Source organism: Coniosporium apollinis, assembly GCF_000281105.1.
Source record: "Coniosporium apollinis CBS 100218 chromosome Unknown supercont1.56, whole genome shotgun sequence".
Lineage (NCBI taxonomy): Eukaryota > Fungi > Ascomycota > Dothideomycetes > Coniosporium > Coniosporium apollinis.
Genome location: NW_006913318.1, coordinates 83285 through 96110, shown reverse-complemented (window position 1 = coordinate 96110; position 12826 = coordinate 83285). Strand labels below are relative to the sequence as shown.

Below are 12826 nucleotides of genomic sequence, written 5' to 3'. Positions count from 1 at the left end.
GGTTTGAGAGAAGAGGCAATGAAAATTGGCTAGGGTTAAAGATGCTGCTAGAAAACAAGCGGCTCAAACTGGTGAACAGGTGGAGTGACGGCAGAGCGCGGAAGGTCTTTGGACATTGTAGAGATGCCTCCCGCCGACCCGTGAGGCTTGATTGTTACTCGTACTACTACTGGCCGGACGAATCAAGAATGGAGGCAAGCCGGCGCACTTGTTCGCTCCTTGATGTGAGCAGTGGAGGCAGCGGAGGCGGTGGAGGCAGTGGAGGTGCTACCTAGGCAGGCGGGGGGACGACATGATTGCCGTTTGCAATGCAGGTCTCTTAGTCGAGTAGGTTGAACTGTGTCGGCGCAGCGAATCACGCAAACGCTGAGCGGCGCAACGCTCGGGAGATTGAGCCTTGGCGGCCACTGGTCAGCTGAGGTGCGTAGCGACGGTGAGGACTTGTTGCTGCTGTGGGAGCAGAGGGAGGCCAGTGAATCGAAGTTTGAGCTAAATCTCAAACCCATATGTTCACACCTTGCAGTGGAGGTGTGCATAGAAGAGCCGAGAGGCGTCGGGAGCGTGTGGCAGGCAATCGGGACATTCCGCCCAATGCAAGCCGTCTCTAACGATTTGGCCGCTAGTGTTCATCCCGCACGCATGCTCGTGGGCACAGGCGATCATCGGTTTGACCCGCACAGGAAAGTCAGGAAAGTCTCTTGGAGGAGGGCTCGGCCTTGAAGCCGAGAGGTGACAACAGCCCCTGCCGCGACCGACGCCGCGACAAAAATGCATCGCCCTCCCCACATCAACCGCGTGGTGGACGCCACGCCAGACTATCGGTGAGAGCTCCAACGGGCGCAGCACCCTGCCTGGCCAGTCGAGCCAGTCAAGCTCTGCTGTCGTGCGTCCTGCATCTAAACACTAGCGCGTCGTCGCTGGCCTTCATCTGATCTGATAATCTGCTGAGTACTGTGGTACCTGTGAGTTCTATTGATCTGGGCGTGCCGTCTGTTTTGGTCGACGCGTGTACTCTAGCCCTGCTACGGAACCTTGGGCGCCAGCGCGCGAAGCACTCTTGAAGGGTTTCCACGCCTGCCGCCATACGCGAGCCTAGTTCGACCTGAGACGAAACCGTGACCAGCCCTTCGGTCATCCACGCTGAAGCTTAGATCCTCTCCCGGGAGTCCAAGGTGTCGTCGGCCCGCTCTACTAACCGCGGATCAGGTGCGGATCAGTTGCGAATCATGCACTGCTAACTCAAGCCGGCTCGATGGATCACGAACTTCGCGACTCGAGGGACGCGATACTATCCTCACACAGGTCGCGCCGAAGTTTCGATGCCGCCCAAGGCCATAATGCCAGCCAAAGCCCCTGCCGTGAGCCGTCTTCGGCGAGAGAGAAAGACTTGCTTATCACGCCGGCAGACAAGGTGACGCGAATCCTGCAGTCATGCAGGGACAACGATCTCGATGCATTGACCGCTCTGGCAACGAGTCCCGGCGGCTTTGTTGACGACGGCACCAGAAAAACCGCGTGTAAGGACAGGCAATCCATCGGAAGATGTATCTGAGCTAATGCATGACATCAATAGGGCCAGTGCTGCTGGGTTCAGTAGCAGGCTCGGGGACCATCGCCACGGACGAAGATGAAACGTGGAGATCACTGCCGCGGCATCGCGATGAGGATCAAGTGAGGCTTGATGTCGACAGATCCTTCGTGTATTATCCAAACGGTATGCGTTAGGGCTCGCTATCAAATTTGCACGTTTGGCAGCTGATGCAATGTAGACCAATCAGAGAAGCAGATACAAGTCAAAAAGCAGGAGCTCTCCGATCTGATCACGAAGACGCTTCGAAAACACCCCGCCCTGTGTTATTTCCAGGGCTATCATGACATAGTCCAAGTCTTCCTGCTGGTTCTCGGAGTTGCTCGGGCACCGCCGGCCGTTGAGCGCCTTTCCCTGCTCCGGATACGAGACTTCATGCTCCCCTCGCTCTCTGCAGCCATCAGCCACCTACAGCTGCTCCCTTCGATTCTTCATGCTTCGGATCCTGTTTTATGCAAGCATGTTGAGGGCACTCAGCCATTCTTCGCGTTGGCAGCGACGCTAACACTCTACGCCCACGACATCCAAGAATATGGAGACATCGCGCGGCTGTTCGACTTCCTCCTGGCTCACGAGGCCGTAGTGTCTGTCTATCTCTACGCAGAGGTAAGCTCCGTCTAGAGCCTGCTAAGGTCCTCTGAGCTGAACCTCAGCGTTCAGATCATCCTGTCACGAAAGCAGGAACTGCTCGAGATTGACGACGATGAGCCGGAGATGCTCCATTTTACCCTCTCGAAGCTTCCAAATCCTCTCAATCTCGAGCATCTGATCTCAGAGACTGTAGTCTTGTTCCAGAAGTACCCTCCAGAGTCACTTCCGTTCCGCGCCTGGCGGAGCATATCCTCGTACAGTGTCCTCAAAACCACTCGATCTCCCAGGCAGCTGGCCGGCCAGACTCTGGATGATGGACAAGTGCTGTTTGACAAGCAGGCTGCGCAGATGCGGCGCGCTCACGCTGTGCAACAGGTGATGAAAGACACTAAAAGGCTCATGTGGGTATACAGACGGCCGGCTGGAACTCTCAGCCTGACTATACTTATCGGGCTGTTAGCGCTGTGGCTTGGGAAGCACGGCGCTGCTGGAAATAGCCCATTGGCGAGCTCAGCGACCACATGGGGGCCGACCTTAGGAACCCTTGTCGCATTCCTAAGAGGCCATCGGTAGAGAAAAGGGTAACGGTATTCAAAAGCTTGTGCTGCCAGGAAGGCGCAACAAATCTTGGATACGAGGAAGAGTGTATAGACAAAGAAAAGTGTATAGACCTACCTTCCTAGTGGTCCAAGAAACGTGCATAAATCTCTAGACCATCACTATGCAGGGAACAAAATTCATTCTGCCTTTTCATCTTGCAGCCAATACTTCATACGACGGTGAATGCATGACGTGAAATAAGAGCCCGGGCAGACCCACAAGGTATTTTTATGCTCATGCGATCAACATTCGATCTGATTCGCATTGTCAGAAATTAGACTTGTAGCAACTCGGTCATGGTATATAACAATAACCTCACATTTCGCCTTAACAATGGTCGCTTAGCTCAGTTGGTTAGAGCGTGGTGCTAATATCACATGATATAAAACGCCAAGGTATGTTCTCCCCCTCTGGTTCCTCTCTCCGCACAAAAACCTTGAGGAACTAACAGGCGTTAGGTCGCGAGTTCGACCCTCGTAGTGACCACGTGACATCTATCTTTTGTCCTTGTTTTGCATGCCTCGTACTTCTTTTGCCATGTTCATTTGAACTACACATTGAGCTGATCCCAATAGAAGGAGAACCACGAGCTCATTGATTGGGCTGAGAAGTTCTCGAGACCGTGCACGATATCCATCGGCTCTATCGATCCGGCACATCAAAAAGTACAAAGAGCAAAAGCATATATCCCACCACAACAATGTCAACCTTCCCCGCCGGGCGGCTGGCCGTCTTCGATTCGGAAGAGGCATATGCCCAGTATCGAGCATCAGTGACTGACGAACGCCGAAGCTGCGGTGGCAAGACTGAGTCGCCGGTGCTCTTCCGTAAATTCGCCCTCCTGCCTACCGAAATTAAGCTCGAGATCATCAGCTATGTTGATTGCTTCTCCGAGTCCCCCCCATCTCAGCTTGCCGCCTTGCTGTTCGTTTTCTCAGACAGGAGTTTCATGCCTTCAGTAGTAGATATTGTTCGAGCATTGTACGCGGAAGAAGCACGCCATTTCCCTTTCCACGTCTATAGAGCAGTGGAGCTCTCCTGGCAAGAGTACGGCGACAGCCAATGGCTCTCATTGTGCCACCACGATCATACCTGCTTCAACTCATCATGTCCGCACAAGTTTGCAGTCTCGGAACCACCCGCCACCGGAGCTACGTACTATGTTACTGGCATTGCTCCCTGTGGAGCTCAGGGGCTATCTTTCCGGTGGCTTTACTACCTCATTGTGCACCGGAAGTGTTTGGAAAGCATCGAACACTTCATTACCAAGGTCCTCCGCCTAGAGTGGCCGAACCTGCGCGCTGTGCTGCTTCGACTATGGCCGTATCTTCCCACGGAGAATTCAATGGGGCCAGGAACCGTATACCGCCGGCAGCGTCAGCTCAACTATCTGGCAAAGCTTCCCCAGAACGAGCGGCTCGAGCTGAACAGATTCCTTGACCGGCTCTGCAGCGCGCTCAGTCACAAGGTCCGCCATGACGGCTCTTCAGTGCGGACAGCATACCGGAAGCGCAGCAGCAACGCGGAGACAACACCCACCAACCTCGAAGACTGGCTCTTCCCGCCGATTGGGCCGTCCCGAGGCACTCTTCCCGTCGTTGGGCCAGAATTCATGATCGAAACAGGGGTCTACAAACCCGCTATGAAGCACTTCCTGCTCTCGACTCCCATCATCACCTGGACGACAACTCTGCGCGAAAACGCTACAGTGCCTGTTCCCCGACCGCTCGGCTACTGGCTTCCGAGCACCGGGACGACCTTTCCGCGTACTCCGCCGTATGAGCTCGACAGCATAGTACCGGGCGAGTGCGTTGTGCTCACCTTTCCGAGCCACATATTCAACTGGCCGATGCACGACTCGCTTAGTATATTCGAGAAAGCGGTATCACAGCCAGATGGGCGTGCGTTGAACATTCGCAAGCAGGTGGCCGAGTGCTTGGCCTCTGGTGAAAGAGTTCGGCGCCGTTCGGAGCTTAGTCGTGTTTGGCCAGAGGTCTGATTGCGGGCATGGAGCTTGTTCAATATTCAGGAAACCAAATTCACAAGCCTGGGCGGTTAAGAAAGAACATCTTTGAAATGGCCCTTCAAACCCACTCCTTGACGGCGTTCCTAAGACTAAAGGCGATCTACCCGTAATTCGAATCTCACATAGCTCTGACCTGTATCTCAGAATGTACAAACTCGCACCCATTCTAATTACCTAGATCATCCAGAAAGACGTGGCTAAGCGATACCAATGGCTTGCCCCAAGCCGAACCAGCTTTCAATGGCCAATTCGCTATTTAACTATGCATTGTGCCCCACCCTTCGAACCATTGCTCTCCACAGTATCCACTTTCTAGGCGCTAGGCGCATTGAACGAGCCCACTGTTATCCATATTGGGAACATCCAATCTATGAGTCAGTGCTAGTAGACGTCCTGATCCAACCGCATATGCTCCAGCAAGTATCTGGCTGGGTGTATCCGCTTCACCCAATGCATCTGCCCCGACTTATGCAAGAAGATCAAGTTCACATTCACGGCGTAATATCTGGGCCGAAAGAGCATGTGAGCAATGAAGCGAAGTCATCGAGGAAAGATTCCCTGAACGTCTAACCATCTATGAGAATATTACTCCATCAATCTGTCACAGCCGCACGAGGGGCAAAAGGCTATGCCCCCTCCCGCGCGCCAGCACATGCCCATCCATCATCATGCAGATCGTTTCCACGGCCTTGAACCAGGCATCATGCGCTCCATATGCACTAGCGCTCCCTTCGCACCCCTCCGTGATACCACACCCTAATCCGCCGGCTCCTCAACAGCATCCGGCTGCACCGCATCCGCCATCTCCTCATCCGGCTTGTCTTTCTTCGAGGAATCCTCCGCCTGCTTCTTGGCATCGGCTTCGGCGCGCTTCTTCGCCTGCGCCTCCTCCTGCGCCTGGCGCACCGCCTGACGTTCCGCCTCCATCATGTCGTTGTAGCGCTGGATGATGGGGCCGGCCACCGATCTGATCTCCTCGATCTTGCTCGTGTAGACGGCCTTGGTGGCGTCTTCGCCTTCGTCGTAGAGCCAGTCCTATTGCGATCCGTCAGCACCTTCTCCCGTAACTCCGTGGCGTTTGGGGTAGGCAGGGAGGGGTGACCTGAACTTACTTCTATAGTCTGCAACTTCTCACCCAACTTCGCCTTCTCGTCCTCATTCGCAAACTCAGCATATACGCCTTCGATCTTGCTCCTGAGCTCGTAGATGAAGGACTCGAGCTCGTTCTTGACGTGCTCCGTGTCCGCCACCAGCTTGTCCTCCATGATCATCTGGTTCTCGCGCTCGGCGGCCGCGTCCCTGGCTGCCTGGTCCAGCGAGGCGGTACCGGCTGAGATGGGCAGATCGCCTTTCCGCACCTGCTTCTTGACTTTACGCGTCTTGGGTTTCTCGGCGTTGTCGACGTCCATGGCCTGTAGTGGGGGTTTGGTCAGTATGGGTTCTTCTTCTGAAGCGGGGGACGGCGAGGACGCGGATGGAACTATGCGATGCTTGAAAGAGGACAACTTGGACTTAAGGGAAGCGTGCTTGGGGCGTTTTGCCTCGCGAGTGGATGGGGGAGAAGGGGAGCTGTGACGAGAGGGTTTGGCACTCTCTGACGCTCCGCTAATTGGAATGGAGGAAACACTTGCACGTACGTCGCCCTCTTTCTTCTCTCCGTCCTTCGCCTCCGGTATTGGCTCCTCCACCTCCTGATCCTCCACATAGTAGCCCTGCTCCACATTGAGGATGCCGTGTAGATTGAGTCGCGCTTTCAGCTTGCAGATCATGAAGTCATCCTTTGAGTCTGCCTTGACGCTTTTGACGGAGAACCGGCCTATCCAGGGGTTCATCTTGCCTGGGAGCATCTCAGGCTTGGCGTACCTGGCCTCAAGGTCGAACGGGTGTTTTCTGTAGAAGGTGAGGATCTTCGTTGAGGGCATGACGTTGCCCTTGTTGAAGACGACGAGGCTGGTGTCTTCGTCTGGGATGTCGGGCGACTTCTCCCACGTGAACTCAATCGGGTAGTTGACGATGTCGTGCACGGAGCAGTCTCGGACGCGGAAGACGGGTGAGAGGATGGCGCAGCTAAAGGCGCAGCCGCGTGCAATCGCTTCGTCAGCGTTGAGGGTGAAGGAAAGTGGCTTGCCGAAGAACTGCTGGATGGCGTTCTTGATAGCGGGGACACGTGTGCCGCCACCGACCATCTCAATGGCATCGATATCCTCGGGCTTCAGCTTCGCCTCTGCCAGGGCTTGTTCGACAGGAATGGTCGCGCGCTCTAGAAGGGGCTTGATGAGCTCCTCCAACTCTTCCCGCTTCAAGAAACCCCTGACATCTGTGTCCTCCATTACTGACTCGATGTTAAGCGGCGACCCAGCGTTCGCCGAGAGCACCTTCTTGAGCTTCTCGCAGGCTTGCGCGACCCGCAGGCGTGCCTTCGCATTTGACTTGATATCGATCTTGTACTTCTCCTTGAACTCTGCTGCGAAGTGGTCGACTAATGCCTTGTCGACGTTCCGGCCACCGAAATGACGGTCGTACGCCGTCGACTTGACAGTCACCTCGCCCTTCCTGAACTCAACGACGGAGCATGTGTAGTTGCTGTGACCGATGTCGATGAAAGCCACCCGCCTAGGCTTCTCCTCAGCACCCGGCAGGTCGGTCTTCGTGATGCCATAACCGAGAGCTGTTGCGGTGGTCTCGTTCATCAGCCGAAGGCACTTAAGTCCAGCCACCTCTGTGGCGTCAAGGAGACTCCTTCGTTGAGCGTCGGTGTACCATGCCGGGCAGCTGAGGACGACATCGGACACGGGCAGCTTGAGCTCGGCGGATGCTGTTAGCCGTATCTTGCTCAAGAACATGGCAATAAGCTGCGTCGCCGTGAACCGCTCCTTCTTGCCCAGGTATGTGACCTCGGCGCCCACTTGGCCATTGATATCGACGAGGGGCGCTGTGACGTACTCCTGCTCGATCTGGACATCGGGGTCGTTGAGTGACCGGCCGGCGAGACGCGAAAGGGAGCTGACGGTGTTCTTGAAGTTGGAGATCTCTTGCGTCTTTGCTTGCTCGCCGAGGTATCTGCTCTTAGGGCCGAAGCCTACGAGTGTTCTTGACCATGTCAGTGCTTGCCTAGCTTCGGCGAGGACGGCGATGCAAACTTACGGTGTAGCCCGGTTCGAGACCTCGTTTGTGACCTGTTGACGGTTAGTGACTGGCTCTGGAGCAGATTTGGGAGGTTGCTAGCACGCACCACATCGACACCTCGATTCCTGGCCACCGCAATCACAGTGTTTAGCGTTCCTAGATCAATGCCCACTACAGACATGTTGGCGGCGCGGTTGATGAACTGTTCTGGTTGAGGTTGAGTTTGAGTTTGACTTTGGGCTTCTCAGTGTCGCAAACGCGAGATATGGAGACGGGCTATGCAACGGAACTGTGGTAGGGACTGCGAGCGTTTCGTGGTGTTGTGCAGCGTTGGACAGCGCTGCATCAAACAAAGGCGGCTTGGTGGGCCGAATTTCTCGAAAGGTCGAGAAAGTTCTCGTCGCGCTGGCAAACTCGCGCACAGACTTTTTGGTGGTGGGGGGAGCAAGGCGGCCGGCAGAATCCACACCGCTGCAAAACATCATTGAGAGACGTCACTGCCACGTCGAGAATGCTGGCAAGTTACTCCGAGTACAGCTACGTACTGGACGAGGAGAGTCACGTTGTGTGCGGAGTCATATCACTGTTTAGGCTTTACGGCGAGATGATGTTGAGAAACCCGTCTTCACAAAACTCTCTAGGAAGTCGAGCTCCATCAGAGATCCACATTCCGGTACATCAGCTATCAGCAGAGCAATCAAACCATCTTGTCGCCAGAGGACGTCACTACAACGTCGTAAAGGCTGGGGACACAATCTGATTAAGCGTCCGTGAGCATTTTCGTATCAATGTCATTCGAGTTTCGTAAGTTCTCTGGTAGCTACAACATAGAAAACTTCTGTACGCCGCTGCAAGCTTCATTCTGTTCATAGCAAGTCCTGTAGCTGCTAAATACATGCTTGACCTGAACAAATCCACTCGCATCAATTCCTAAGTCCATCTGGTTGGCTGTAGATGAGCCGCCGTCTCTGGGGTATTACGTTGTTCCCAAGACGCCTGATTGAGCTCTCTGTAAGTTGGCGCCAGGCAGGCGGGGTTTATTAATCTGCATCAATCCTCGACCAAACCTGGTTCTTCCCTTTGCTATCCTTGTAACAATAGACAGGCGTTCCGTCGCCCTTGGGTCCTGCTGCTAAGTCTAGCACGCAGCTACCTAACTCAGCATTCTTGAACCTAGAAGCGGCAAGTCAGTACGGCACTGTGTAATGGTAATTTCGAACAAGCGGCGACGGGTTTCTCTGCGGTACACTGACCTGGTTCCACGACTTCCCTCCTGCGCGAATTCCATGTACCATTGCCCCTTTCGGTCATTGATGGAGGTGTCGTTGTTGAGAATCACTGGTTTGTTCTCCCCTGGAAAGGAGTCAGACTCCAGGTACCGCAGCTTCAGCAGGATCTCATAGTTCGGCTAACATACCTTGAGCAACGATATGGCCTCCGGTGGCTTCGTTTACAAGAAGAGCGCCAGCACCAGGCGAGGGAAAGGCCACGATCCAGATCTGGCGCTTGTCTTTGTTGCTTTGATCACGGGCACTGTTTAGGATAGTGTCAGTGACGTTGTCGCACAATGGACCTACAGTTGGTGACGATGGGGCAGCTAGTGTGATAGCTCGTTCAGGGGATTGCTTACCGGCCAGTGACCGACGATCCTTCCCCGTGGAGTGCGATGCCGCTTTGCACGTTCACCAGAGCGGCCTTCGTCCACACCTTTACTGTGACTTTGAACTTCTGGCTCATCTCATAAGTCAACTTTGGATAATTGTTCGCCGAAGAATAATCCGCCATCTTGAGGTACTATGTCTCAAAGGGCAAGATAGTTGTGTATGATACGAGATAAACTATTATGAAGAGCAGTGAAGGACGGTAGAAGGCAGGCCGAAAATGGAGTGAGAATGAGCTTTATATACACTCTGGCCACAGAATCATTGGCAGACTCAGCTCACTCACTATGCTGCATTGCTGGGCCAGAACCCATTTCCAGCTTGCCTCAGCTGCTCTCTATACCTAGTGGAGTGCATTAGGTCGTGAGGAGTGGCATGTCCCCAGCATTAGGTGCACTGGCATGCCCGTTAGCCCGGAGCCGCTGGTCTCGGCTGGAGCTGTGGCTGGCTTTAATAGCCATGCTTTCGGCAGCGGATGGTCTAGAAAGCGGCATAGTTAGGAAGAAGCTGTCTAGTTTTCTTCTGGGGAGGATTTAACAACCTCGAACGACGAAAGTGTGCCCGCATCAGGCGATATGAGGCCTCGGCGGCTTCTTCCAGCCCCGACCAGACCAATCACAACCAGCTTTGGTGGTCTTAGCTGCATTCTCTTGTGAGTGCAGCTCAGCTGAGGTGGACTGCAATGGTCAAAAAAGAGAACTGGGAACCTCCTAGGCTCGTAGCTGCTAGCCGTGCTGCGGAGCAAACCACTATGTGAATTTGTGCTTGATGGGTTGGTATGGCTGGGGAGTTTATCGAAAGAACTGGCAGAGAGCATTTACAATTTGGAACATTCGCAAAGATTTCACAATAGTCATGTAGAAGTCATTGAGTTGGGATTTTCATGGATTTCTTCCCTTAGAGCAAAATGACAATTGCCAAGTTCAAGTGTCGAAGCAATGCAATGACCCACAATCCAAATACCAATCCCAATGCGCCTTCGCCGCTTAGGCACAAATATGCTAGCAACACAGAAAAAGCACAGTAAGCCCCAAACGAAAGTCAAATGCGCCTATTGATGCTGTCAGAGTATGCCAACCCATCCGAACATTGATGGTCTAGAAGCCCCAAGAGCGCCGAGTATGCAATACTCGTACATGGAAGAAACTACCGATAGGCGAGGTTTCATCGAGTGTTTTCTTTCTGGCTGGTGAGATTTTCTGCGCATCTGCTCAGCTCCGCGGATGCTGATTTACCGTCTGGTGCAGCAAAGGGATATCCAGGGACCGTGCCGGCGGGGCCTTGGATAGGGTGTTGCAGGAAGTTATCCCGCCTCCTTGCCGGTAGCGTCGAGTGATAAACGTCCCATACGGAGGATGATCCAGTCGATGTCGTTATACCGAGGTTTGGCTCGACGGCTGAATTTGAGGATTCGTTCCTCTTCTGGGTCATCTTCGTAATCACCACGCTTCCTCTTGATTGACAACCGCGCTTGCTCCTGCTTCTGCTTGTTACGCCTTTTTTCGGCTTGCTCATACTCCCACTCCGCCACAGCGAACATGTGAGCAATTCCCAGGCCTCCCGGCATTGCAGCGTAGTCAGGGGAGGTATATCGCCTATAGCCCTGGAAGCTGAAACGACCACGTGTTGTTCGCGTAATAACATGCCAATTGAGCCTAGTGGTTGGACTGCGTTTCACAAGGTTCATTCCGAACAAGATATCCGGCTGCCAGTTCGGACCGGCGTCGATTGCAGCCAGCAGACGGCCGTGGAGCCGTGTGCCGGTTAGTGTGACGGTGTAGGTTCTTGTGTCAAATTGTATGAGCCGTAACCGGGGCCAATATTTGACAAGGTTCCAGAAGTTGTCTGGCCCAAAGGCGTCCTGAAGGTCTGGGATCTGTGCTGCAAACACCTGCTCGCGGAGTCGGCGGAGACCGCGTTGGATGTACAGAAGAGCTAGGCGCTTTGCTAACAGAGTGTCTATCTGTTGCGTGATAAGCTCGTCGATTTTGCGTTGATGCAAGTTGGCCGGCCACGGAATCGGGAAACACTTGAGTATTGCCGCCGCCATATGGATCAAAAAGTTGTCAATCTTGTAGCGATTGGTCGCCGACAAGAATTGGTAGTAATTCCATGGCTCTTGGATGCGATCTGCGCAAGCAGGGGTCGTAGCGAGGAACAGCCAGAGCAGCGTGATGTTGTAGTAAATGTGCGCTGTCACTCTCTGGCCGAGGTGGAAGTGTTTCACTAAGAAATCGGTGGCCTGCGATGTCACCTCCTTGATAAGGGAAAGCAACCTCAAATAGTGTTCTGGTGAGGTGGCGTGGCCTGCCCAGAGTAAGCCTCCCGGACAGGTACTCCAGGTGCGGCGGGACTCTTTGAAGACCTTGGATTCCAATCCCAGCTCATGAGCGAACATTATCTTTGAGATGGTCGCGGAGTTAGCCCGCCACAGTTGATCGATATCCGGACTCGTACACGCCAGATTTATGAAGGTAGCAGGCGCCATGCGTCCGCAAATCTCAATTTGCAGCTCAGCTGGAAGATAGACCATTCGACCGATTGTTTCGCAGACGGTATTGCTCCACATGGGCGGAATGATGTGTGGAGGCGAGTTGTTATGGAGCTGGCATCGCGCGTGCGCATGACAGGCGGCACACCAGGTGCGGACCTGGATGACATCCGGTTGCTGTGCGGGAGTCGTCATGGTGTAACAGATCTTCTGAGATGAAATTGCTGTGGAATGATCTTAGACTTTTCTGTTCTGGGTTGAACTCTTTGTAGAGAGATCTTGAGCTCCTTCGTATGAGGTAGATGCCGCGGAGTGTGATGAAGAAGAGTGCGATGAAGGATTGAGAAGGTCGACATGTCGCCGTCTTAAAAGAGCCCTTGCCCTGTGAAGACCTAGCAGATGTGAGAATAGAGGTCTGTGACAGTAGCTCGACAGTGAAGTTGCGCTAGAACAGTGGTAGTAGAGCAAACCTCTCGTCTCACAATCTGGGGCATACATTATCATGAGCGCGCCGAACATTCACAGTTTTCGCGGCGACATGACGGGGAGACGTAATCCAGATATCTACTAGCGGTAGAGGAATCTAAAAACATGCCCCAGCGAACCGCCCAAGTGGAAATGCAAGCGGCTTTTTTTTGGTGCGTTGAGCTGCGGCAGGTGACGGTGGCCGATTCATCGTGCCTGTGTGCTGAAGATAGTTGTGACTTTCCCAGCCCATTCCGAGAAAATTCCGGAACAATTAT

The 12826-nt window shown here is 53.9% G+C and overlaps 5 protein-coding genes and 1 non-coding gene across 6 annotated transcripts; 3 read left to right on the top strand and 3 right to left on the bottom strand.

The window, feature by feature from the left end:
• Positions 1 to 1252: 1252 nt before the first annotated feature.
• W97_08493 (uncharacterized protein) lies at positions 1253 to 2752 on the top strand (the record flags this gene model as incomplete). The annotated part of the gene is made up of 4 exons (XM_007786360.1): positions 1253 to 1517; positions 1574 to 1714; positions 1770 to 2194; positions 2249 to 2752. 4 exons carry the CDS (start codon positions 1253 to 1255, stop codon positions 2750 to 2752), a joined length of 1335 nt encoding a protein of 444 aa, XP_007784550.1.
• Positions 2753 to 3114: 362 nt separating this feature from the next.
• On the top strand, positions 3115 to 3265 carry W97_08492. The gene has a single exon. It is a non-coding gene; the product is annotated as a tRNA-Ile (tRNA).
• A 214-nt stretch (positions 3266 to 3479) lies between these two features.
• W97_08491 (uncharacterized protein) lies at positions 3480 to 4778 on the top strand (the record flags this gene model as incomplete). Its single annotated transcript, XM_007786359.1, has 1 exon — positions 3480 to 4778. The coding sequence occupies one exon, from the start codon at positions 3480 to 3482 to the stop codon at positions 4776 to 4778; it is 1299 nt and encodes a 432-aa protein (XP_007784549.1).
• A 783-nt stretch (positions 4779 to 5561) lies between these two features.
• Positions 5562 to 8112, bottom strand: W97_08490 (hsp88-like protein; the record flags this gene model as incomplete). The annotated part of the gene is made up of 5 exons (XM_007786358.1): positions 5562 to 5840; positions 5918 to 6217; positions 6443 to 7895; positions 7950 to 7981; positions 8038 to 8112. 5 exons carry the CDS (start codon positions 8110 to 8112, stop codon positions 5562 to 5564), a joined length of 2139 nt encoding a protein of 712 aa, XP_007784548.1.
• An 859-nt stretch (positions 8113 to 8971) lies between these two features.
• W97_08489 (uncharacterized protein) lies at positions 8972 to 9716 on the bottom strand (the record flags this gene model as incomplete). Its single annotated transcript, XM_007786357.1, has 4 exons — positions 8972 to 9104; positions 9185 to 9284; positions 9349 to 9464; positions 9562 to 9716. The coding sequence occupies 4 exons, from the start codon at positions 9714 to 9716 to the stop codon at positions 8972 to 8974; spliced, it is 504 nt and encodes a 167-aa protein (XP_007784547.1).
• Positions 9717 to 10895: 1179 nt separating this feature from the next.
• W97_08488 (uncharacterized protein) lies at positions 10896 to 12278 on the bottom strand (the record flags this gene model as incomplete). Its single annotated transcript, XM_007786356.1, has 1 exon — positions 10896 to 12278. One exon carries the CDS (start codon positions 12276 to 12278, stop codon positions 10896 to 10898), a length of 1383 nt encoding a protein of 460 aa, XP_007784546.1.
• Positions 12279 to 12826: the final 548 nt, after the last annotated feature.